Genomic DNA, 23,570 nt, shown 5'->3' with positions numbered 1-23,570 from the left:
TGAACTGACGAAACCGTTTGACCAGTGCCTCAACGTGTTCTCTACACACTCTTTGCCTGCTACCAACCTGAAACTATTGCAACTGGTTCCAAACGGGACTTCATACGAAAATAGAAATCAATTGCCGAGGTTCGCACGCTAACCCGCGGGTGTGGAGGCGTCAGGGTTTCCCCTCAGAGGCACAGACCAACGCCACTCACCGGTGAATCCAGGAACACCAACAGCATGTCGACTGAATATGTACGTCTTCGGCCCGACTTTTGTCTAGTTCTCCCCTACATTGTAGATCTGGCGCAGGCCATGCTAGATATGAGCACTTGCTGGGATATGTCGGCACAAGCATGACCCGAAATCTCGCCGTGCCTTCCTCTACTATCTCAAACGGCAACATGTGACTCCGGGGTGATCTCCATCGCAGTGGAGAATCGGAACATAATGAGCTGATGCTGATCTGTGGGTACGCTATTCAGTGGGTGAACAGAGAAGACGCGGCAGTCTGACATAGGGACTTGTGGTCGCATGGTGATCATATGTCCCCTATTTTGAGACCAACTTCGACCACTTTTCTGCTACAGTACTGCCTGTACGGTACACGCGGTCCTAGAGGAAGCTCATCTCGAACTAAAAGAAATGTATATGGAATTGACCTGCCCCGATCGCAGCATCGAGTTTCGTTACATGAGACTTGACAACCCTTTGAACCCCCACACCGTTTCTACAACAGGGGTCATAAGCCCGTTCACCGTGCTATGAAGTATTGGACAATTTCTGTACAAAACCTCGAAGTGATTGTCCCATTTTAGCATTCTTTGTGCTGTAACTTAGCCTCTCTTCTTTCGCCTCTTTTTTCACTTCCTTTTTGCCCATTTTCAAGTGCTTCGGGTGAACCATTCAGATCATATAAACATGAGGTTTGGGAACGGACTTATGGCCACTATTGTATCATCTGACCTGATAGCCTTTCTATCGATCCGGCTTGCTAGTGACGTGGCATGGGCCAGAAATTAGCGGGATAAGGCTTGAAGCAAGCACAGCGTGAACGCGTGCTCATGGAGTGGAATCGACTCCAGTGCTTGAGTCACTGAGCTGTACTGACGTATGAGAAGTTAGGCTCTGCAAGATCAGCCGAAACTAGATCTCGATCTGCACATCCAGGCCAGGATCTACAACCGAAACTCGGATTCGGATCACACTGGATGCAGTGTGCAGCTTCGTCCTTGTGGGCCACTAATGCATGGGCTTAACTAGCTTACAATGCTAGTCTGCTACAGTAGCCCACCTCCCCGCATTTCTCCATTACCAAGTTCGTCTCCAATTCAATTCACTTTCAACTCAATTCATCTCCGGGGTATTTAATGCAGAAGTTCAAATAAGAATGACCCAATCCCAAACCTTCGGAGCCGATTAGGTTTAGATCTTGGTCGGCAGTATCTCTTTCATACACCGCTTTGTATCTCACACCGCCAAGACATGACTTAGAACATACGCGTTGTTGAGTCTTTAGCCTCGATTCAAATTGTGTTCACCTGTCGTGTACAATAATTCTGCGCCTAGCTGTCAGCTTCTGCCAAAATAGATATAAATGAAATACTTCGCACACAAACAAACTGACCTCAATTCTCACGGTACCCACCACCAGAGCTTCAACTCTACTACAATGAACGTATAAAATTCACAGCAGATCGGACCAAGATCTCCGAACCTAGGCTTCGAATCTCACAAATCTCGGTCCAAACCCGAATGCTCCTCTAAATCTTACCCCAAACCCCATACGAAGCTTGGAAGTGGACTCTTGCGATCGGCGGTACGCGTCCTAATCGTGTTAGCAATTCCCAAAGACCCTGTGTCTTAACCTTACAGCAGCACCATACATGCTGCCTGCAACCATATTCCAATTCGGCAAATCAATCGACTCCAACATCATTGAGCAATCATTTCCCAGATCAGAAACACCTCGCAGACCTGTCAAACTGAACAGATGAGTCAGCGGGTGACTTCATACTTGCACACCGATGATCGACCTCTGGTGGGGCAATCGCATTTCTGAGCCGCTCCACCAGCTTCACTAGTGTACGGAATTCAGGAGAGCCTTGTCGGACTTCTCTACTGCTAAGGTTCGTGACTTGCTGCGATGTGCTGGGCAAAGAGTGGTCTCGGTTTTAGTGCGAGATCTGTCCCGTGTGAGAATTGGGAGCTTACATATAATCGGCACGTCTCTAGTGACCTTGATATTGTCGATTTAATTTTCATTGACCACGCCATATATACTTGAACATCAATCAATATGGAATCTGCAGAGAAGAAGTACGACTTTGTTATCGTTGGAGGTAAGCATTCATGACCCAGCCCTGAGCCTACTACATCATCTCCCGGCCTCATAACTCACATGTCTTTTGAATAGGTGGCCCAGCCGGCTGCGCTCTAGCTGCCGGTCTCGCGAAATCAGCTCAGAGGCCCCTAGTCCTCCTCCTCGAAGCTGGCGGCCGCAATGACGACCGACGCCTACGCGTCGACGGAAAGCGCTGGACAACATTCATGGAAGAGCAAGACCTAAACTGGGGCTATAAGACCACACCCCAAGAACACTGCAATGGTCGCGAACTTGACTACTCCCGCGGCAAGGGGCTTGGAGGCGGATCTGCGATCAACTTCGGAGTGTTCGCCGTCGGTGCAAAGGACGATTACGACGAATGGGCTGCCGGAGTTGACGATGAGACCTTCGGCTGGAAGCAGATGCAGAGGCGCTTTAAGAGCCTTGAGACTTTTAATGGTAGCATTGTTCGTCCTGAGCATCAGAAATATGCTACTACTGAAGCGGCGGATCATGGTCGAACTGGTGGGTTGCGCATTGGATATGCGCAGAATTGGGAGAAAGATTTGTCTACCGTTCTTGATGCTTTTGAAGAAGCTGGATTTAAGCGCAATGCCGATCATAACTCCGGTAACCCGCTTGGTATGGCGCTTACTATCAACTCTGCTGGGCAGGGCAAACGCACTACTGCCGTGGATTTGCTTGTTGATGCGCCTGACAATCTGACAATTGTTACGGACAGCCCTGTACAGCGGGTGATTTTGAACGGAAAGAGAGCTGTTGGTGTTGATACCGGCAACCAGAAGTGTATGTCTCCAGATTCATTTCCCAATATTAGTGACAAATATCTAACTCATATCCCAGACTTCGCATCCAAGGATGTAATCCTCTCCGCCGGATCCCTTGACACCCCCAAAATCCTAATGCACTCCGGAATCGGTCCAGCAACAGACCTAACCAAATACAACATCCCAGTGGTGCAAGACCAGCCGGCCCTAGGCAAAAACCTGGGAGACCACTACTTCGTACCCCTCATCCTAGCCCGCAAACCAGAAACAACAGACCGAAACACTTTCTTCAAAGACAAATCGGCAATGGAAAGAGCCATGAAACAATGGGAAGAAACAAACACAGGTGAATGGACACGCTACGGCTGCCAACTAGGAGCGGGCTGGTTCAAATCGGACAAGATAACCAGTTCGCCGGAATTCAAAGCTCTACCAAAAGACGTGCAGGAGTTCATGAACCGCGACACAATCCCCCACTATGAAATGCTCACTCATATCCCCATGCACTTCTTTGCGCCGGACTTGTTCAAGCATGATTATAGCTACGTTGGCCTAGCGGCATTTATGATGAACGAACAATCGCGCGGCGAGGTAACGCTCAATTCATCTGACCCGAACGTTCCACTACTATTCAACCCGCGCTTCTTGGAGGACCCCTTTGACAGACGCGCGTGCATTGAGATGTATCGGCATTTGTTGGAAGTATCGCGGGCGCCGACGTTCGCGAAGGACACGGTTTCGACGTTGATAGGCCCGGCGTCGGAGTCTGACGAGGATATTTTGGCGTTCTGGAAGGATTCCTTGTCTTCTTCTTGGCATATGACTGGGACAGCTAAGATGGGGAAGGTTGGGGATAAGGAGGCTGTTGTTGATCGCAGCTTTAAGGTTATTGGGTTGCAGGGATTGCGTGTTGCTGATATGAGTGTTGTGCCTGTTTTGACCAATAATCATACGCAGGCTACGGCTTACGTTACTGGCGCTACTGCTGCTGATGTTTTGGTTCGGGAGTATGGGCTTGATCAGCGGGTTGCAGCGAAATTGTAGGTCAATTTAGGTTTTTGAATTGGTTTTTGGATTGGTTTTTGGATTGGTTTTTGGAAAATATTGTCATGTAATTGTGCCAAGGACATATTTAATTTTGACTTGGAGCTGTATGTTACCTGTGGTGAATACTATATCTCTCATGGTAATCACTTTTCGAAGACAGAGCGTACGGTAGCCATGGTTAGCACTAAAGGATCTCTCTGTGACTGCTGCTACCTTGATAAACAATATACGAAAATGAATGAAAGATAATTGCATTGAAGGTATGAAAGATATGCTAAACAATACTCCACTCACTAGCACAACACCATCAAAAGGAAAATAGATCGAGAAATCTCAGAACACCACCGAACTACAGTTCGCGCCACACACCATTACGCAAATAACAGAAAACAATAGCAGCTATAGCAGGAAAAGGAAAAGCCGAGAGATCCAGCTAGGCACACGAGCGAAAGAGCGTAAGTGCAACACTCACAAGGAAAACAGAAAATGTACCACCGGGGCTACATGTAGATGACAGGCAGCAAAAAACAAATAGAGACGCGGGTATCGAAAAATGATCGCGAGAAATATAGCAATCAAACGCGTGAACTTGCGGGCAAGTCAAATGGCGAGGTGGAGGTTATGATAATTTAGTTCACCATTGGTAGACCGTGGGTCTCCTGCTTGCCAACCGAGTCGGAGCCATCCCCCTGGCTGTCGTCGGTGCGGACGCGCTTGTTCTGTTGGAAATTGTTCCCGAGGAAGTTGTTCTCATCGGGATGCTTGCGCATGCCCAGGCCTGCGACGGCAATGCGGTTGAGCGAGTTCATGTCGTCTGTCACGCTGCTCTGTTGCTGGCCCTGTTGTGGGGCGGAGGGTGGTACAGAAGAAGAACCGGTGCTTTGGACTCCGGCTGCGGCGAGGGCGATCTCGGCCGTGCGAGATTGCGTCAGGTCAATGTTTGCTGGCAGTTCGGGAACTTCGCCTTGCGATTCCAGGAGGCGCGATTGCAGGTTAATAATGTACTCGCGGAGCTGGTAGTTCTCGCCGGCGAGTTGCTTCACGGTGTCTTTGAAATTTTCAATGTTCTTAACTTCTTCCTCGAGCTTGCGGATATAAGTTTCCTTGCGTTGGCGGAATGCACGCTGTGGAGTTGGTTAGTATGACATTTCTAGTGAGATATCAAAAGAGACATACCTGGGCGGCACGGTTCTGCGCAGCGCGTTTGGAGGTGGACAGCTCGCGCTTGCCGTAGCTTTTAGAGCCACCATCAGAAGGAGGGGATCCCTGGGGCTGGGTAGGGGTTTGGGGAGCACCAAGCATGGAACCCGAAATGGCGGGATCAATGTTGGCCTGGTCACGAGGGCTAGCAGTGTTGGGCTGGAGTTGCTGCTGCTGACCAGGGGCGCCCTGAGGGCGACCACCCTGAAGATGGTGCTGGGCAGCTAGAAGCTGATCATGCAGGACTATACAAGGCACATGTTAGCCTGTGAGAAAGTAATATATGGGAGGCGAAAGTTGTATCGGGTTGGCGTGGCGTGCTCAGAAAACCTCGCCTTAAAGTCACGAAAACACGGTATAACAGAAATAGGAATTGAACGTACCCTGGTCCGCATGGTCCTATATTAAACAGTTAGCATTGAACACAAAACAAACCCGATGACCCTTTCGACGCGGCAGGACTTGGACAAACACAACGCGTCGCGGGGGTTACCGCAAACGGAACAACAGGAAGCACAACGCCGATACCACTCGTTGTGCACGTCGCAGTAAACCAGCGACGCGGGGGACCTGGGATATAGATCTGATGACAAACGCGTTCAAGATAGGCTGCTTACCTGAGCAGAGGTCTGCATGCTTGGATGCGGCGCTGGAGCAAGTGCAGGCTGCATGGATCGAGGCGAGTTGTGGGAAGAGGAATTGGACAGTGGCTCAGCACGGCACGACCAATCCAATACGAATTGCAGAGCAAAAGAGAGCTTCTTTGCTAATGATATCGAGATGCAGGGCAATGAGGTAAGCAGTTACAGATCCGATGCTGTAAGCAGGTTGGAGGGAGGAGAGGGATTACTTAAGGAATCTGAGTCAGAGGGCGTCCCCGGGCTTTATGTAAGGGGTTGGTAAGCGAACCCCGGACTGGGAAAGCGGTGAGTGATGTACTTCAGGGTATAGATTGTTGTCATTTTCTATTGATGGGCCAAAGAGCGTGATTGGCCTTGATTACAACAGATACAGCTGTGAATCGACGTTTTCTTCCAATCAGCTATTCAATTTATCGTCGCTGGCCACTCGCTGACTGCACATTCCGCCTGCATCCGGTATCCGGGGCGGGATTACTTAATCCCATGTCAGCACTACGTCATGATTGTCTCGGCAATGAAGCCTGAGGCATCAAGTCGTCCAAATATAGATAATGTTGTTAGGGCATTTCAAAGAATATACAAAATTGACCTGAAGGCTGCTAGGAAATACAGGCAGTGTGCACTGAGCAACCACGATCAACAAATCAATATTTGCCAGACACTCATTATCAGTATACTATACGTGAAGCTGAAAACTAGAAGTCAACGAACGCATCAAGCGTGATCTCGTATCCAGCACCGACAGTCAGCAGCTTATGCCTTGTATAGTAAACTTGCATAATATCCCGTCACCTCTACTGCTGCTTCTTTGCGGCCCCCTTAACAGGCTGAGCCTGGATAATACCAGCACCAACCTTAGCTGACTCCGCCCAGCCGTGCTGATGCATCCAGAACCGATCCCCCGGGTCAACACCATGCAAAGACGCATGCCGGGCATCATCCTCAAGAGAAGCGCGAGAGATCGAAGATGACTCAGGCACGGCGAGACCTTCACCGTTATCCTTGTCATCATCCGTCTCGGCATGCAATGTGGATTCCAGATAGCGCTTCCGCGCGAGATAACGCTCACCGCGTTCCTTGCGGGAGTTTGGCGGTTCCAGGCGGGTCATGGCAACCTGGACGGCATACCGCACGATTAGATAGAGGTGTTCCGAGAAGAAGATCGTCAGGAGTAAGGCCCAACCCTTGATGTCTGTCGGCTCGCCGTTCGGTCCGTGCGTAGCATTGCCACTGAACATGTAGACCAAGGCTGCGCTGGTGATGCTTCCTACCCATGAAAGGAAGCCGAGGCTATCTAGCCACGGTCCGATCGTGTCAGTTCGCAGTGGGACCGGGCGGCGGAATTCCATGCAGATTTTGAAGAAGTCGGAGCGGAGCTCGACCCAATTGTTCACGAAAAAGGAGAGTGGGACAAGGGGCCATGTGGGTGAGAACAGTGCCAGGTATCCGAACTGGATACACATCTCGCGCAAGTCATCGGTCACGTCGTACTCGGAAAGCTCGACCTCGTTGCGCACGCGCGTGAGGAACTTGACTTCCTCGGCGGGGTCGTCATAAGACACGGCAGGTCTCTCGGGCGATTCCTTGTCGCCGTTGCGTTCTGCCTTGCCATTGCGCTCCTTGTTGTACTTCTTATACTTGCGAAGTGCGTGTTGCTTGATATAAGGAACAATAGTCTCCATAGCAAAGCCAACAATCTGAGCTGTGACGGTGAAGTAGATGACCTGGTTGCGGAGGCGAGCCGGGTCGATCTGGAAGTGCGACTCCTTTGTGACGGCATGTTCCTTGGAAACGAAAGGACGGACCGTCAAGCGGAAGACGTCGAGGTAAGGAACAATCAGACTGGCGAATGGCACGTACACGAAAGCAGTCAGGAAGATCGGAAGATACGATGTGATAAAGTTGATCACGAAGACCTTCTGGGTCAGTGCCACATCATACGCGTTGCTCGTCTCGTGGTTCTCGTAATCATTCAGCTTGGTCGCGATGGATGTCAAAATGGCACTCATGGTTGGAACGAGCGCCGATACAAGAATAGTCGGAATGAAGATCTAGAAGGTAAGCTTAGGTTCAGCAAGCAGTCGAAACAACTTACCAAGTATGATTTCAAAGGTCCATTATAAAGCTCCGAAATGAAGATCTCAATGGCAAAGCAAGTTGCAATGATAGCACCCAGAGCAATTGCAGCAAGCAGGGCGAATGGGATCTGAAGCAGCTGTCTCTGCATACGCTTGGTGGCTGGGAAGACGCCGTGCATCTCACCAGTACTCTGGTCGCAGACCTCCTTTTCGGGCTTAAATTCTCGCCGCTTTTCTCGGACAGCAGAAACATTCTTAGTCTCCCATCTGCAGCTCAAATCCACTTCCTGACGCTTCCAATATTCGACGAAAATGATACACCAAAGACAGTTCACCACAGTATAGATCACGGAGAAACCACCAAGAAGGAACCAGCACGAGAATCCAAAAACAGCTGGGAAAATCAAGAACCGGAAGTACGACTGCAGGAACGAGAAGTAGAATCCAACCTGCAATCAATGTCAGCCAACAATCCTCAACCCCAATTCCAGTTTCAAACATACACTCTCTCCAAACTTATTCCTGATCTGATCCAAATCATCCTCAGAAAGGAAAGTCTTCTTACTCCACTCCCTCATCCATTTATTATTCGTCTCAACATCATGAAGCGGGAAAATAGCAGAAACATTCTTCCACTGCCCTTGACCAGGTATAATCTCCGCACCGCCCTCCTCCTTAGGAAGCGTCATCATATGGTGAATAACGCGCAAACGCTCAGCCTCAGTCTGAGGCTCAGTCGAATTAGTCTGTGTAGGCTCTGCATTGCGAATACCATAAAGCCAATCGCGTACCCTATCAGTCAAAATCAGCACCGCGCCCGAATACACAATTCCAAGAATGGCGGCGTCACTCACCGCGACCGATAAACCGCCCGTTTCAAGCGCTTCTCTGAAGCTTTCACAAAGACCAGCAGTGACACCTCATCGCCCTGACGGACCTCAGCCTGCAAACCAACCTGGGCGAGTGACTGGAGCAGCTTCTCGAGCTGTTCAATGGCTTGTGGTTTATCTGGAGCTCGGGCGTTGTAGTCAGCATATGTCCCGGCTGCAGATTGGAGCTTCTCGCTGCTTACCTGTGTCCCCGAAGCTGTAATGTATTACATAGTCCACATGGAGATTCACCTCCTGGGAATTCTCTGTGGTTGCGGTCATCCTGGGGTGGTGGAGGGAGAATGGTGAAAGTCGAAAAGTCGAGGTGATGATCTGCGGGACGACGGACGACGTCACTTAAGGCTTAGCTGGGGCAAAGCCTGCCTGGCTGCGTCAGGTCTGCATTTACTTGTTACCAGGTAGAAGTTTATTAGATAACATTTATATTACAATAAGCATGTAGAATGACGTGGATTTCAGGCTTGCTCTGCTAACTCGTATTTTCATGATCGCACAGCTCGTGGAGACTTTAGTCGTGGAGCTCTATATGTACGCCCCTCGATCACACAGATCGATCACATCTATACCATCTCACTGCCAGATCCAGAATACCACACACATAGTGCATGTGCATAGACCCCTACCATCCCCCCAAGTCACTACATGTGTCCGCTACGCCCCCTCGGCCAACTTATCCAACGCATCCCCCTCAACCATCATCTTCAGCCACTCATCCATACCCTTAGCGCCAACCTGCTCATAAAAGCGAATACTAGGCTCATTCCAAGTAAGCACACTCCACTCAAGCCGGCGTCCCTTGACCTCAAGCACCTGTTTCGCAAGGTACTTCAACAACTTGAACCCGTACCCGTGGCCGCGCGCGCTCGGCTGCACGTACAGATCCTCCAGGTAGATTCCTGGTGCGGAGCGCCATGTCGAGTAGTTGTAGAAGTAGAGGGCCATGCCGACGGGGATGGGGTTTGGTGTTGTGGATGTTGCTGGTGGGGTTATCAGGGCTGTGTAGACGGCGCCGCGTTTTGGGGGCGTGTCTGGGAAGGAGAGGGTTGCTAGGAGGGATTCTTCTGTAGCTTCGACTTCGTGGAGGGCTTTTTCGTAGTCGGCTAGTTCGCAGATGAATTGGAGGATTAGGGGGACGTCTGGTGGGGTGTTAGTTTTGGGTTTGGGGGTTGGGTTGGGTTGGGTTGGGTTGGTGATGATGGTGATGGGGACGAGGAAACTTGCCTTCTGGCATTGCCAGGCGGATGGTGGGTTGGTCAGCCATGGGTCTGTGGAATGCAGGTATGAAGTCCATTCTGTTGGAAATTTGACAGCTAAGTCTGGGGAGGGATTTGACCCACTGAGGATCTGGATCCAACGGAACTCCGCTACCAAAGAATATAAATATGAGAATGTAAAATAGGATCATTATGATTCACTACAAATGTTATGGTACAGAATACACCTATGGGTATATTACTTAGACATTATTGCTGACATCCACTTTTGTTCGTCCGTTCTATGCTGCTGTTAGTTTTGATCACATCGCGGCATGGGTAAAACTTACCGGTCAAAGTGTAGAAGCATTCCCAGGACAGGGATCAGCTGCTTCTGGTAGTTCTTGTCCTTTTGCTCTAGGAACTGGAGAAGGACATTCTTCAAGTACATGTAGTCGATGGAGGCGTTGCTGGGTGGTCCAACGGGTGTCTCGCTTCTAGCTGAAGGAGATGCAAGTCCCCGGCGAGACCCAGAATCGATGGACGATCGTGAAGACTGGCGACCAGATGGGGACCCACGCAGGCGAACGTCCTCGCCAAGGGTTTTGTGAGATTTCCGAAGCTTCTCCAACCGGGCATTGGTCTCTTCGACGGAGCGGCGCAGCTCTGCCTTGTCCTTTTCAAGGTCACGAACCTGCTTCTCACTTTCATCAAGTGCATCGCGTAGACCAGCCATGGCCTGGCGGATCTCGGTCACTTCCTGCGATGATTGCTCAGAGACAGACTCCAGCTCGTCACGGCGACGACGCCAATCCTTTTGGGACTGCTCAAGCTCCTCCTTGTCCTCTTCAGCTGTGCGCAATGCTCGCTCAGCCTCGCGGACCTTAGTCTTCAATTCTTCCATTTCTCTGGCACGGCGTCGGCCTTGGCTACTGGCTTCGTCTTCGGCGCGGTCCCGCTCTTCGATAGCGGCCTCCATGCGTTCCTTGAAGTCACGCACCTTGGACTCCGCACGACCCTCAATGTCATTGAGCAGTCGGCGCATAGTCTCGCCTTCACGGGTTCGCTCACTGAGCAGACGGTGAGCGTCGGCCAGTTCTTCGTCCAGACTCTCGCAACGTTCACGTGCCTCCTTCATCTGCATTGCCATTTCCGATGTTTGATCGCGCATACTGTTCATCAAGCTCTGAGCGCTGCTGTGCTGCGCAGTCTTCAGCTGGATCTCTTCCCGGAGACCAGCAAGCTCCTTGTTCAACTGAGAGATCTGATCATCCATCTCGCGCATCTTGGCACGAGTACTCTTCAATCCATCCTGTGCCTTAGAGAGATCACCGCTAGTCTTATCTCTGGCATTGATGGCATCTTGCTTTTTGCTTTCGGAGGCGCGCAGCTCGGACTGAGCAATACTGAATTTCTCCTCTGCCTTCAGGCGGCTGTCGGTTTCCTGTCGAATCTTCTTGTTTAGAGTGCCCACTTCCGTGTCGCGCTCTGTGATCTTCGACTTGGCGGACTTCAGCTCGGCACGCAGATCCTCATGCTTGCCCTCTAGAGCCTTCAGCTCGGAGTTCTTGCTAGTAAGGGTCTCTTTCAGGTTCTTCAACTCCGAAGACTCAGCACGCAAGTTTCGCAGCTCGGGTTGAACCTTCTGAAGAGTCTCGCGTAGGGCTGTGAGGTCCTTGAACCGAGTGGCAGCCAGCTGCTGGGCGGCAGAAAGATCGGTCTCAAGGGTTGCCGAGCGAATCTTGAGGGTCTCAAACTCCTCCTTGAGAGAGGTGTGGAGTTTCTCCGAGTCAGCTGAGGTCGAAGCGTTGCTAGTGCGAAGGTCAACCAGTTCCTTCTCGAGCTTGGTAATGGTTTCTTCAAGGGCCGCCTTCTCTGCGGAAAGCTCCTTGATCTGATCCTTAGCTGCGACGTGTTCCTGGCCTATGTTGATGAGGTCATCGCGCAGAGATTCAATTTCCTCCTTGAGGTTGTCTTCGCCCTTCAGCTTGGCACTCAAGCGATCAATGGCCGCTTCCTTCTCGGACAGCTGTTGCGTCAATGACTCCAGCTTTGACTTAAGATCATTGAGTTCATCGGAGGCTGGAGCAGCCTTCTCCTGGGTTGGTTGCTCTGCAGGGGCTGCCTCGGCTGGCTTGGTAGGTTCCTCGGTCTTTCCGCCCTTCTTCTTCTTCTTGTTCTTCTTCTTTCCTCCTCCACCACCACCGGCGGCAATAGCTGCTGGAGCAGGCTGGGTTTCCTCTTCAACAGGAGCAGGAGTAGAGACAGCAGGGGCTGGCTCTTCCTCCTTAGCTGGTGCTAGACTCTTCCGGAACTCGTCGAAATCGGCCTTTTGTCCAGAGGAAACTTTGTCCTTGGTAGATATCCATGTAGTGTTGTCCTTCAGGTTCTCGTCCACAAAGTCGACAATCTTCTGGAGCTTCTCAGAGCTTTCCGACTTCTGGCTAATCTCCGTCTTGAGGTCTAAGACGGTCGATTCAGTTTCCTGAAGCTGGGATCGAAGGCCGTCAACCAAGCCCTGGAGAACAACCAGCTTCTTCTCGCCAGACTTCTTCTCTTCCTTGGCTGTATCCAATTGGGAAACGAGATCGAAATCTGGCTCAGTCTTTTCGGAAGCCTGGTTCTGGAGCTTTTCGATTTCTTCGGTCTTTTCCTTGAGCTGCGACTTAAGCTGCTCAACCTCTTTGGATGTCGACTCAATAGAAGATTCGGCTGTAGCAAGCTTGGCCTTCAAATCATCAACATTGGCCTTGTCAGCCTTGCTGGAGGTCTTGAGTGTTTCAATCTCCGCGTCCAGCTTGTCCTTAGTTTCGCGCAACTCAACAAGCTCGCGAGTGGCTGTCTCAAGGTTCTGCACCATACCCTCCGTCGATTCACGAGTGACAGACATATCGCGCTTGAGCTTTTCCACCTCAACCTTGAGGTTGTCGACCTCCTCTTGCTTCTCCTTGAGTTCACCCTCGAGACGGGGGACTTCGTTGTCAAATGAAAAGAATTCTTCGCTGGTCTCCTCTGTCCCATCAGATCCCTTGTTCGTGTCGGCCTCGGGCTTTTCCTGCTTCTCCTGCTTCTCTTGCTTCTCTTGCTTCTCTTGCTTCTCTTGCTTCTCTTGCTTCTCTTGCTTCTCTTGCTTCTCTTGCCTCTCCTTGAGTCCGGTAACCTCATCCAATGCCTCCTTGGTAGACTTCTGCGCTTCTTCCATCTTCTTTTTGTAGTCTTCCCGTTCGCCGGTGACGCGCTTCAGCTCGTCCATGACCATATCGCTTTTCAGGGCTGTTTGGTTCAGGTACTCGGTGAAAGCCTTGGGTTCGCCAATCGAGGTGAGGGGTGTGTTTTCGCGTAGAGCGGCCTCAAATGGTTCAATGGATAGAACGCGCGAGTGCGCCATGCGGTATGCCTTGAGCAAATCTAAATGCGCTTCGGTTAGTCTCTCATGCGCGGTTGCCTAAACAGGCAGTTACGTACCATGGTATCTCGCCTCGAGCTTATCGAGTCTGCGGAGCTTAGCCCGAACATCGGGTGGCAGCTCAGTTGACGACTCCTTGGGAGGTTCAACATCCTGGGCGCTGGGGGTCTCTTTCTCGGACGACTCCGCGGGTGTTTTGCCCTCCATCTCAGTAGATCCGCCTTCGTTGGCTGCGCCTACTTCCGAGGCAGCTTCTGATGTATCGACTTGGGGAGTATCAGGCCGGCTGGACTCATCATCGTCCCCGATGGTGAATTCCGCTTCGAATTCCTTGGGGTCCGGTCCTCTGACGGGAGTGCCTGTGTTGCGTCTTGGGCGGGTGCGCCGACTCGGAGAGAGATTACGGGTGGGTGGACGGCGAGCAGAATTGGAGCGAGAGATGGAATCTTGGGCGGACTTTTGCCGGGCTTGTTCCTCTGCGATGCGAGAGTCGATGGCGTCGCGGAGGCGCTGGCAATAGTGTTAGTAGGACGCAAGGCACCAGGACGGAAAAACAGTACCTGAAACATCGCCGCGGATCGATGAACCAACTCTACCAAATCAAACGCAAGAGTAAGAGCGTCGACCAAATACAAGACAAGAATGAGTAGATGGCCTCGTAAGGGAGTGAGGGGGAGCATTGGTTTGGGAAGGCCAAGGCGGAACTGCCATGTGGAAGGGGCTCGGCTGATACGCGGCCTATCTATAGACTACTTCCGCAGTATTTGCTTCATTTCAATTGCAATTGGTTATAATCTGATACGTATAACTGTCTTCTATAGGTTGGCTAGCTATGTCTGGGCAATACCTCGACTTTTAAAAGGAAACAGTAATTTTTCCTTAACACGGGAAATCAAAGATAAATATCATACACAGAGACGCTGTCATCGCCAGCCACAACATTTACGAATGTGAAAGAAATGATCTATGCTAGCTTTTGCCTTGTCTTATTATGCCCACTGCTAGGTGTTCCTGGGTATAGATGTACTGTGTAAGCATGCGTTGTGAAAGAGGCATTCAACATACAGGTTCAACAAAGAGGCAAAAGTTCAAGTGACCGAAGTGATAAAAATATCGTTTCTCAAGTACAATGATCAACACAGTGCCTATGTATTTGATTTTGTCGGCAACATCTTGGTGTTCCCTTTTCAACATAGGCTTTAAGTTCTTGTCAGTCTTCGCTTTCTAGTCAGGTAAGTAGAACTAGGCATTATATCATCAGTCACATCCATGGATGACACACTGTTATATAGACTAATTCGTATCTTTCTCCCTGGGCTTCAAGTTCAATGCTCATTAACAACGGCTGCTTTGATCTCTTCTAACATACCCACTTGGTTTGAAGGTCTTGCGAATTGGAGGCATAGGTTACTGGTGATATGTCATGCCCTATTTAGGGAATGCGCTTGGTGATTTGGTTAGTTGAGCTATTTTTAGGACTGAGAGATTTAATTAACCTGTTTCACCACTCAAATTTATGCAACGCACTATTCCTTTGAAAGGTCGTTGGCAAGACCTATCCCCTCGAGAGCAGCAAGGATGCTGATTCGAGCACTTCAGAATCCATACTCAGCCGCTTCGTTAGGCAGCTGTTGGAGAAAAATTTGGATTATATCTGGTTACAGGAATTTTATGTTGCCGTTCGTTATTCTTGGTGTCAGGTTTCTGATTCACTGGTTATACAAGGTTTATCTAAGTTCTGTCTCTGTCCAATTCGTGCCCTATGCACCCACCGCCTATTCGCGCTTCGATCTCTCTGGACGATTGCAGGACTTCATAACGTAATATTAGATGGATATTTACAAGCAAAATAGTCAGTGCCGAAAAGAAATTATGTACAAGGAATGGAGTACGTCATTGGGGAATCAGAAAATAAGCAAAAAATGATGCAAAAAAGAATGCAAAAAAGAAGGAAAAAAAGAGGTAGAAAGGAATGACAAGAACAAAAATCAAAGTGACTCAATTCGCAACTCCTGCGAAACACCAGGCCGATGACCCCGATGAGCATCCATAATTTGCGGCGTCAAAGCTCTCCTCTGCACGAACCGTTCATCCGGATCGAAATGTTCAGCCTTAGCGCTGATAGGAACAATCATTTGTCGCTTGCCCCTGGAGACAGAGATCGAGCGAGCAGTTGAGACTTCAACTCGTGGGATAGCGCGAGGTGGCTCTTGCTCTGATTCGGGCTCCTCATATTCGTTGATTTCAATGGCACCATCGGCATCAGCGAAGGGCAGGCGGGTTGAATCTGCCGGGGAAATGCCAGACCTAGGGGCTGGGGACATGATTTGGTCAATCCTTTGTTGGGCACCACTCAAGGTCGAGGGTGGGCTGAGAGATGTACTGCTTGTGATCTTATCTTTGGCTGGTGGTTGTGGTCGAGCTTCTGTTTGGACTGTGAGACGTGGTCGGGCCGGGTGATCTTGTTTGTGGCCGTCATTCTTGTGATCGACACGGTGATGACTGCCTTGCTTCTGTGGCGAGGATGTCTGGAGTGGCTTTTGACCTGTCCGTGGTTGAGAGTCCTTTCTTGGTGGGTGGGTGATCTTCGGTGGCTGCTGGTCCTGCATTGGGTAAAGAGGGTGAGCACTCTTCTGTTGTTGCGCGAACGAGTTTGATCGGGAGTTCTGCGGCGATAGAATTTTCTTTGGCGGCTGAACAATCCTCTGCTGGGGCGAAGCCCGTGGGTCTGGCCGGATTGCGGGAAGAGGTTTATCGAGACTACTAGATGACCGAGGGGTGTTTGAACTCGATCGCTCAGTATATAGTCTTGGGATGACAGGTGACTCAAATGAAGAGGTGCTGTTGACGTTGGAGCTGTTGCGAGAGTGGTCTGCTGAGGCTTTAGATGGACTGTCGACAGGCAGCGTATTGGACCTCATTAGAGGGCTTGGGCCGCGAGAGAAGTTCTGCGTGCCGAGTAATTGGGCCGCTTTGGACGGCTGGGAGCTCGGGAATAAGGTGAAGCTAGATCTCGCTGGCGAGGTTGCTCGGCGTTGCGGCATTGGTGGTGGCACAGGGGCTTTTAGGAATCCCTTTATCATATCAGTAAGCTCTTTACCACAACATAGTATAAATATGCCATACGTTTGCGTCCGGAACACGAAGGTTGTCCAACGTCTTTGCCCTTCTGGCCAGCAGTGAGGGTCGCTCGTTCTTGTTGACAACGTTGCTGAACATGACACTATATCGCTCCATTTGGATATCCGGGATGTCGACACTAAGCAGAGGTCTTTGGACGGGTGGTTCTTCTGGAGGCGCTTTCCTCCCGCTCAGCGAGAATTTTCGAGAACGTGAACGTGGAGGGCTTTGATTAATGCCGCCCATGACTGCCTTGGGGTCAAGCTCGAAAGCCGGCCACTCTTCCAAAGAATTATTCCTTTCCTTGGACTTGTTGGACTTCTCGGGTTGGTTGGCCACGCTTCCATGTAGTTGGTTTGGTGGCGACAGTGCATTCTTCACCTTGAACAGTCCTCCAATCTTCTTCCACTTGCTCGGCTTGTAACCTTGGGGGCTTTGTGTCATTCGTCCTGGTTCAAAGATTGCTGTATCGAACCGAGGCGGCGGCAAAGGTTCATCTTTGTTGATCATGCCTGGGCTTCCCAGGGCAACTCCGATCATATACTGCTCGGGCGCTCCATTGGTAGATGGAATGGCCTCATCCGGTGGCGATGTCACTTGAAAGTCAAAATTTGCACCAGGGCCTGGTGGTGGTCTTCTGAACCATCCCTCTACTGGGGAGGGCTGTCGGAAATCCCATTGTCCAACAATTCCAGCCTGGGTTAGTCGTTTTCGAGCTTGCTCATCAAGATCGCGAAGGTCGTTCCGGGGTAATGCGTCGCTATAAGTCAAAACGGGAAATGATATGGTCTCGGTGGGTTGGGTGCGAGACGTGACTGTTGTCGTGCCTCTCGCCATCTCTTATGGGTATACTGGGATCCAGCCGGTATAGGATAGAAGATAATAAATAAATAAAAGATAATAAAAAGTTCAGTGGATTAAAATAAGATCCCAGACCTTAATAGCAGGGAAGGAAATGCCTTCCAGAAGGCGAAACAGAATCAGAGAAAACAAATAACGAAACAGCAGGAAAGGCCGATATTAAGGAAAGCAATTAGCGGCAATAGAGTCAGGGTGGAGCCAACAATAACGACGGACTCTGTAGATGAGACATATCAGCCCAAGTAATGTCGTGCCGAGCCCAGATTGGCGCACGATGCCACATCTGAAGCATGTCTAGTCTGGGGCCAAACCGGACCAACAAGAGAGCAGAAACGGGATCAGAGACGGATCAGAGACAGGGTCAGGGCCAAAAGACATGGCCAAAGACCAGGGGCCAGAGACCTGACGGTCAGACAGCGCAAAAATCTCTGGAATTCAAGGGGCGCCTCAGCGCTAAACATCGTTAGCATAGGGGGCTCGTGTGAGATGCTTATTTCATGCAGGACGAATAAGCGCACTCGGTCGCGGGTTGATTAGCTCGCTACCAGGTTGACCGGAACCAACGAGAGCTTCGCATCGGCCGGAGGACGCGAGCGTGTTTCACTTATGAAACGGCGGGCATGATTCAGGGGGCCTCAATATTGGGGTTGTTGCGTAAAATGCATCAAATATGTGTGGCTGCATTGGGCTGGCTTTGAATTCCTTCAGCCATGGATTAGAGACAGGGTCTTTTCAGCTGAAGACTTGACTCAGTTCCGGAGGGCAATGTGATGCCAAGGCTGTCTCTGATGCCAATGGGTGTCTGCGCCCTGGCCCCCTACGGTATGTACTAGCGAGGTGTGTCCTGGAAAAGTATCACGGCATCTCGTACCAGTACAGGAGGCGATTTGAGAGGCGATGAAATTGTTAGCAAAATCCCGTCAAGTGCCTCGGCAGATGAGATGATATTCTAGAACCCAAGGCCAAGGGATGAAGATGAAGATCATCCACGTGCCCGGCACGTGTGGTCAGGTGAGGCAGATCGACTGAGGCTACAGACGATATGTAAGTGTATAGCGAACTACAGAGAACTACAGTGCAGATGCAGGTTATGGCTGTATGTCATGCCTCCAAGTTGCCCGAGCTATCTCAACTTAGCTCGCTTTAGCTGTGGAGGCCTCTCCCACCGCTACTTTGTATACCTTACCGAGTCACCACTTTGCCTGTAAAATAGTATGTCTGAAAGCCTTGAATATCGAAGCCGAAGGATATCAAATACAGATAATAAACAAAGAAATCCCTGTAGAAACAAGCATCGCATAGAAATGTGAACAGAAGACGGTTGATCGTCATATGGCGGGGTCCTCACCCGACCGCCAAACACCGTTTCCCCCCACTTCCTCTCTTCTCCCACAAGCTCTCCTTTTTATATTCAACTCAGGTGTGCCTTTCTCTCTGGTATCTACTCTTGTTCCACGTCTAAACATTCCAGCGTTACTCTCTTTCCCTTCACTATCATAATGGGTGCTCACTCAGCAGTTTGGCAAGGTATGAATCACCTATACATTCGACTCTCATTTCACTTTGCTAACATTGCCATCTTCAAAACAACAGGCTACGTCGACTCCAGGTACATTCTCACTTTTCTTCGACCCTGACATACCCCTCAACACCACCCCATAAGCCCACCGCGGACCTCAACGATCCTCAACGGACCGCAATGGACCGATGCGTCGACATCCGCCATCGTACACTATGCTGACAACCTCCTTTTCACAGCCTTATGGGCTCGGGTCAATTCGACAAGGCCGGTATCCTCGCCGCTGACTTCTCCGGTCTTGAGGCCGCCTCCCCTGGCTTCACTGTAAGCTCCCAACATCCCCCAACAACTCCGGTTCACAACGTAGTGTTGTGTCATATGGTGGGGTCCCAGCACCGGAAGAAACATCGCTAACACAACTGCCACCTCGCACAGCTCTCCCAGGAGGAAATCAACTCCCTGATCTCCGCCTACACCTCCAGCGACAACGCCTTCGCCAGCGGTATCTCCGTCGGCGGTGAGAAGTTCGTCTGCATCAAGGCCGACGAGCGCAGTGTATACGGCAAGAAGGTATGACATGTAGCTTGGGCCTACGGATACACAACCCAACCACCAGAATGCATGCTGATAAATTTGTGTTCAGGGTAAGGAGGGTGTCATCATCGTCCGCGCCTCGGCTTGCACCATGATCGCCCACCACGGCGAGAGCGTCCAGACCCCCAACGCCGCCAAGGTCGTCGAGGACCTCGTCGACTACATCAACAACCCTCAATAGATTGTTTCTTAAAAGCAGCAATTGCTAGCAATGATAACTGAATGAATGATGAGAGAGAGAGAAAGAAAGAAAGAAAGAGGGGCTTGTGAAGAATAGGAATGAAGGACCCTTTGAATATTTCCAAACACACTACCCCAGTTGCGCTTGCGCGTGGTTTGCGGGATGATGAATCACTTTGCCGTTAATGTTTCCTGGCTTTGCTGAATGAGGCCATATGCACAGTTTGTGGAAGTGCTACGCTGATTCGTATGCACAATGTAATTGTCTATCTCTAACATGCATATTAACTGATTTTCCAGCTGTTGATTTTCAACGCTAGGGTTCACAGGGTCATTATTAATTACATAAAGCTTCAGTTGGCCGTAGTGTATCGTGTCATCCCATGTCGCATGTACAATGTACACTCGTCCTCAGGCATTGGCTTCGATGGCGGAAGAATGTAAACAAAAGTCGAGGGGTTCAAGAAAAATGCGACGAAACACTCATCATGTCCAGTCTGAGTAATTGTAGTGCAGTATTTCGCACACGATTATACAGGAAGTTCGGCATTGCTCCTCCCACCAGCAAGAACCTCCAGCCCACGTTGGATGTAAGGTCCAATAACAGGGATATTGCCAGCGAATTGTCCAATAGTGACAAGGAAATCACCAAAGAGGATGAACAGGCCGTACAGTTCAATCAAGAAGCCGGTCAATGGCCAGCGGAAGAGGATGAAAAGAATACCGGCAGCGAAGGCGGCTGTCCCCTTGAGTTTCTGGGGACGGGTGAAGAACACCATTGTTTTTTGGACACCGATTATGAGGGTAAGACCGATAAGGAAGAGGACCTAGGAATATTGTTAGTTATAATTGTTTATGTGTTTGGTAGATGGTGTGGCGTACGTTTCCCATGGCGAGTCTGTTCACATTGGCAATTAGTGATCAATTCTCTTCTTGTGGTATAGCTTGTAGGGAATGGACGTACAATGACCGGTCGAAAAACATCAAGACTCCTCCGAAGAGGAATAATCCTCCTGGTCTGTTGTTAGCTTTTGGTTTTGTTGCGTTTTTTGACACGCGACACTCGTACCTGCAGAGCAGAAGATCACTCCGATCTCTGTTATACGGGTTAACAAGGATTCTCTTCATTTCCATGTGTATTTTTCCAGCGAAATAAACAATGAAATATCGATAGCGACGAATGCGACTCACTCTGGTTCTCTGTTAACCACATGCTAGGCATCTTTGTGATCGAGTAGAGCGTCGAGAATATGTGGCACTGAGCGGGGCGCAAATGGTCTCGGTCTAATTATGCGAGGGTTGCGACAATTTTCACTAGGATATGAAAGATCCAAATCGTGTTTGTTGGTTGTAGAATTGGGGGCAGGAGAAGATGCCAGGCAGACGTTTGCGGTAGGACAGAAGCAGGAGGCTTGTTGGCAAGGTTCGTATGGCGGTAAGAAACAAGTAGTTCGGAACAACAGGCGATATCTGAACAAAACAATACTTTCCAATCCGTATTAAAAAAAGTAGGGAAATAGTCGCAGGCGCAGGTAAACACAACGCAATGCGGCGCTCAAATCGCCATTTTCTGCCAACGCCAAGACCAGAGATGGCAGGCGGTGATGGCAAGAGCCTTTTGTCGCTGATCGAAGCGTGGAGTTTTCTCTTTCTCTTGTGTCTTCGAAAACAAGCAGACATGCAATTGAGTCTCTAATGATGTGATTATCTCATGCGCACAGCTTGTATTGAATTAATCAGCTGATTTAATTTGCTCGACTCGACATAATGTCCATTAAAATGCAAAGATGAACCTGATACTCTCATCTTCCTGCCACACCCATACCCCCTACACATACTTCATGCATTTATTACATGCCACGCCGCGACGACAGTCTCTTCGGATTCTGTAACTGGTACCCTGTCCCATGGGGTGTCGGTAATAGTCGAGTGCTCTGCACGAGGCGAAGATCGACTCATTTGATCACGAATAAGCCGGAGCGCTTTCTTGAGCCTGTCTCGAAAGGGGCATGGTGGGGTGGAAAGGGCTTGACTGTGTTGGTCGTACATAACTCTTCGTAGCGATTTGTGGTTTTTCATATCTAGTTCAATTGATCAGCTAGATTCTGATATTGTTTTCTTCTTGATATAACGTACCCGTCTTCGGATGATTGTTCGTTTGTGAATCGATGAATCGGCGTATTTGTACGCCATTCCCTTACTTCAAGATTGTGTGAGCTCCACGAGCTTCAAGGTAGTTCTCCGGAACACCCTGTGCTAGAGACCGGATCACCTTGTAGATCTCCTTGTCGTGATACCGCAGACGCGTCTTGGGGTCCGTGTAGGGTCCCTTCAATCCTGTAATGTCGCAATAGTGTTGCTGGTAGGCTGGGTTCAGCGAAGGCGCCGATTCGATATTCGTGTAGGTCACAGCAGGCCCGTTGGAGATTCCCGCTCGGGCGTTCTTCTCTAAGACAAGGGTCGACAGGTTCTGGGTAGCCTGGGAGAGGTTCGGGGCAGCCACTTCGGATGGGGTTTGCTCGCCATCTGTGGCAGATGTGCCAACTCCTGGTGTAGTTGCGCCCGAGTTGACTTGAGTGGCCAAGACTGAAGCTTCCTTCCGGGAGGCCTCCGAGACAATCTGCTTCACGTTCTTGTTGCGGCGCTGGGATGGCTTCCAGTATGGGTTGCGGAAGGGCTTAGGGCCAACTGAAATATCCAGGGTGTTCAACAAGCGCTGATGAGCTTCATCATTGGCGGGATTGGGAGGAGGCATGGCGGCAGATGTCTAAGGCGTTGGTCTGGTGAATTGAGGTGACAGATCGAGGAGGCTGTTGGGACCCAAGGTTGTTGATGAATTGCGTAGAATAAGTGTCGTTTTATCAGTGGAACCTAAGACGGCTCTATATATGACGGTGCCTAAGTCACAGATGTATACGATAGGTTACGGTGGAAGCATCTACGGGAAGCCTGTATAGCTACACGTGACCGTATCCGTGAATCAAGTCCAAACAAACCCTCTTACGCCTGCCATCAACGTCCCGTTCTGACTTCTCAGCCATGGTATGTGATTTCTGCTTGATTGGGTATAGCAGGTCATTTATGACAGTTGGGATGCTAATAGATTTTTAGGAGAGTCCCCACGAGCACCAGCAGACTGTGCTGCTTTCCCGCATCATCACCAACGTTGTAAGTCACAAACCGCTCTAAAAAGAAGACTTGTACTAATTCTATGTGCAGGAAAAACTTAATGAAGCTGTCATGGTCATGAACAAAGGACTTCAGGTTCGTCTTTGCCTTCTTAATCCGGTAATGATACTAATTCACGGCTGTAGGAAGTCAACATCCAGAATATGAACGTCGAGCTTGTTGCGCAGATGTTCAAAAATTACCAGTCTAACGTTCTCTTCCATTTGGAAGGTAAGATATACTGATCCTATATGGTATGACTCTACGGAGTACTAATATCTGATAGCCACGGAGAACCTCAAAGATCCCTAGTGAGGATGGCTCCAGTAACGAAGAAATGCAATTAGTCAATGATACCAGTCTGATACCAACTTCATACATTCATCCCATGTCCCAATTGTTATTCCAGTAGAAACATAGAGGCGGGAGATAGCACTGTATACGGCCGCCTTCCCTTGGCGGTCACTCCGCCAAACTTCAACTACGTTTGTCCCGTTCGCGATCTTCCTCAATTACCCCGGCCACGGTCGATTTCTATATATTCATTCTCGACCCTCCTTTCTTTCTTGAGTGC

At 49.9% G+C, this 23,570-nt stretch overlaps 9 protein-coding genes across 9 annotated transcripts; 3 read left to right on the top strand and 6 right to left on the bottom strand.

Annotated features, from left to right (window-relative positions):
• Positions 1 to 2,284: 2,284 nt before the first annotated feature.
• On the top strand, positions 2,285 to 4,143 carry N7508_006471 (GMC family oxidoreductase; the record flags this gene model as incomplete). The annotated part of the gene is made up of 3 exons (XM_058464537.1): positions 2,285 to 2,327; positions 2,402 to 3,118; positions 3,176 to 4,143. The coding sequence occupies 3 exons, from the start codon at positions 2,285 to 2,287 to the stop codon at positions 4,141 to 4,143; spliced, it is 1,728 nt and encodes a 575-aa protein (XP_058318390.1).
• Positions 4,144 to 4,775: 632 nt separating this feature from the next.
• On the bottom strand, positions 4,776 to 6,051 carry N7508_006470 (uncharacterized protein; the record flags this gene model as incomplete). Its single annotated transcript, XM_058464536.1, has 4 exons — positions 5,964 to 6,051; positions 5,730 to 5,745; positions 5,323 to 5,591; positions 4,776 to 5,270 (listed from the first exon to the last, which is right to left on the bottom strand). Exons 1-4 carry the CDS (start codon positions 6,015 to 6,017, stop codon positions 4,776 to 4,778), a joined length of 834 nt encoding a protein of 277 aa, XP_058318389.1. The 5' UTR covers positions 6,018 to 6,051.
• Positions 6,052 to 6,781: 730 nt separating this feature from the next.
• N7508_006469 (anoctamin family protein) lies at positions 6,782 to 9,216 on the bottom strand (the record flags this gene model as incomplete). Its single annotated transcript, XM_058464535.1, has 5 exons — positions 6,782 to 8,038; positions 8,083 to 8,514; positions 8,569 to 8,857; positions 8,920 to 9,073; positions 9,138 to 9,216. 5 exons carry the CDS (start codon positions 9,214 to 9,216, stop codon positions 6,782 to 6,784), a joined length of 2,211 nt encoding a protein of 736 aa, XP_058318388.1.
• Positions 9,217 to 9,606: 390 nt separating this feature from the next.
• N7508_006468 (uncharacterized protein) lies at positions 9,607 to 14,123 on the bottom strand (the record flags this gene model as incomplete). Its single annotated transcript, XM_058464534.1, has 4 exons — positions 9,607 to 10,291; positions 10,499 to 13,556; positions 13,614 to 14,064; positions 14,115 to 14,123. 4 exons carry the CDS (start codon positions 14,121 to 14,123, stop codon positions 9,607 to 9,609), a joined length of 4,203 nt encoding a protein of 1,400 aa, XP_058318387.1.
• Positions 14,124 to 15,542: 1,419 nt separating this feature from the next.
• On the bottom strand, positions 15,543 to 17,511 carry N7508_006467 (uncharacterized protein; the record flags this gene model as incomplete). Its single annotated transcript, XM_058464533.1, has 2 exons — positions 15,543 to 16,628; positions 16,681 to 17,511. 2 exons carry the CDS (start codon positions 17,509 to 17,511, stop codon positions 15,543 to 15,545), a joined length of 1,917 nt encoding a protein of 638 aa, XP_058318386.1.
• Positions 17,512 to 19,034: 1,523 nt separating this feature from the next.
• Positions 19,035 to 19,829, top strand: pfy1 (profilin; the record flags this gene model as incomplete). Its single annotated transcript, XM_058464532.1, has 5 exons — positions 19,035 to 19,062; positions 19,129 to 19,144; positions 19,294 to 19,378; positions 19,490 to 19,624; positions 19,698 to 19,829. 5 exons carry the CDS (start codon positions 19,035 to 19,037, stop codon positions 19,827 to 19,829), a joined length of 396 nt encoding a protein of 131 aa, XP_058318385.1.
• Positions 19,830 to 20,358: 529 nt separating this feature from the next.
• N7508_006465 (uncharacterized protein) lies at positions 20,359 to 20,719 on the bottom strand (the record flags this gene model as incomplete). Its single annotated transcript, XM_058464531.1, has 2 exons — positions 20,359 to 20,655; positions 20,711 to 20,719. 2 exons carry the CDS (start codon positions 20,717 to 20,719, stop codon positions 20,359 to 20,361), a joined length of 306 nt encoding a protein of 101 aa, XP_058318384.1.
• Positions 20,720 to 22,025: 1,306 nt separating this feature from the next.
• Positions 22,026 to 22,583, bottom strand: N7508_006464 (uncharacterized protein; the record flags this gene model as incomplete). The annotated part of the gene is made up of 1 exon (XM_058464530.1): positions 22,026 to 22,583. The coding sequence occupies one exon, from the start codon at positions 22,581 to 22,583 to the stop codon at positions 22,026 to 22,028; it is 558 nt and encodes a 185-aa protein (XP_058318383.1).
• Positions 22,584 to 22,867: 284 nt separating this feature from the next.
• On the top strand, positions 22,868 to 23,308 carry N7508_006463 (DASH complex subunit DAD4; the record flags this gene model as incomplete). Its single annotated transcript, XM_058464529.1, has 5 exons — positions 22,868 to 22,870; positions 22,940 to 22,996; positions 23,048 to 23,092; positions 23,143 to 23,227; positions 23,283 to 23,308. 5 exons carry the CDS (start codon positions 22,868 to 22,870, stop codon positions 23,306 to 23,308), a joined length of 216 nt encoding a protein of 71 aa, XP_058318382.1.
• Between the last annotated feature and the right edge of the window lie 262 nt (positions 23,309 to 23,570).

The sequence above is a fragment of the Penicillium antarcticum genome (assembly GCF_028974205.1).
Source record: "Penicillium antarcticum strain IBT 31339 chromosome Unknown utg000006l_segment0_segment0, whole genome shotgun sequence".
Taxonomy (NCBI): Eukaryota; Fungi; Ascomycota; class Eurotiomycetes; order Eurotiales; family Aspergillaceae; genus Penicillium; species Penicillium antarcticum.
The sequence above is the reverse complement of the archived record's forward strand: the minus strand, read 5'-3'. Positions and strand labels throughout refer to the sequence as shown.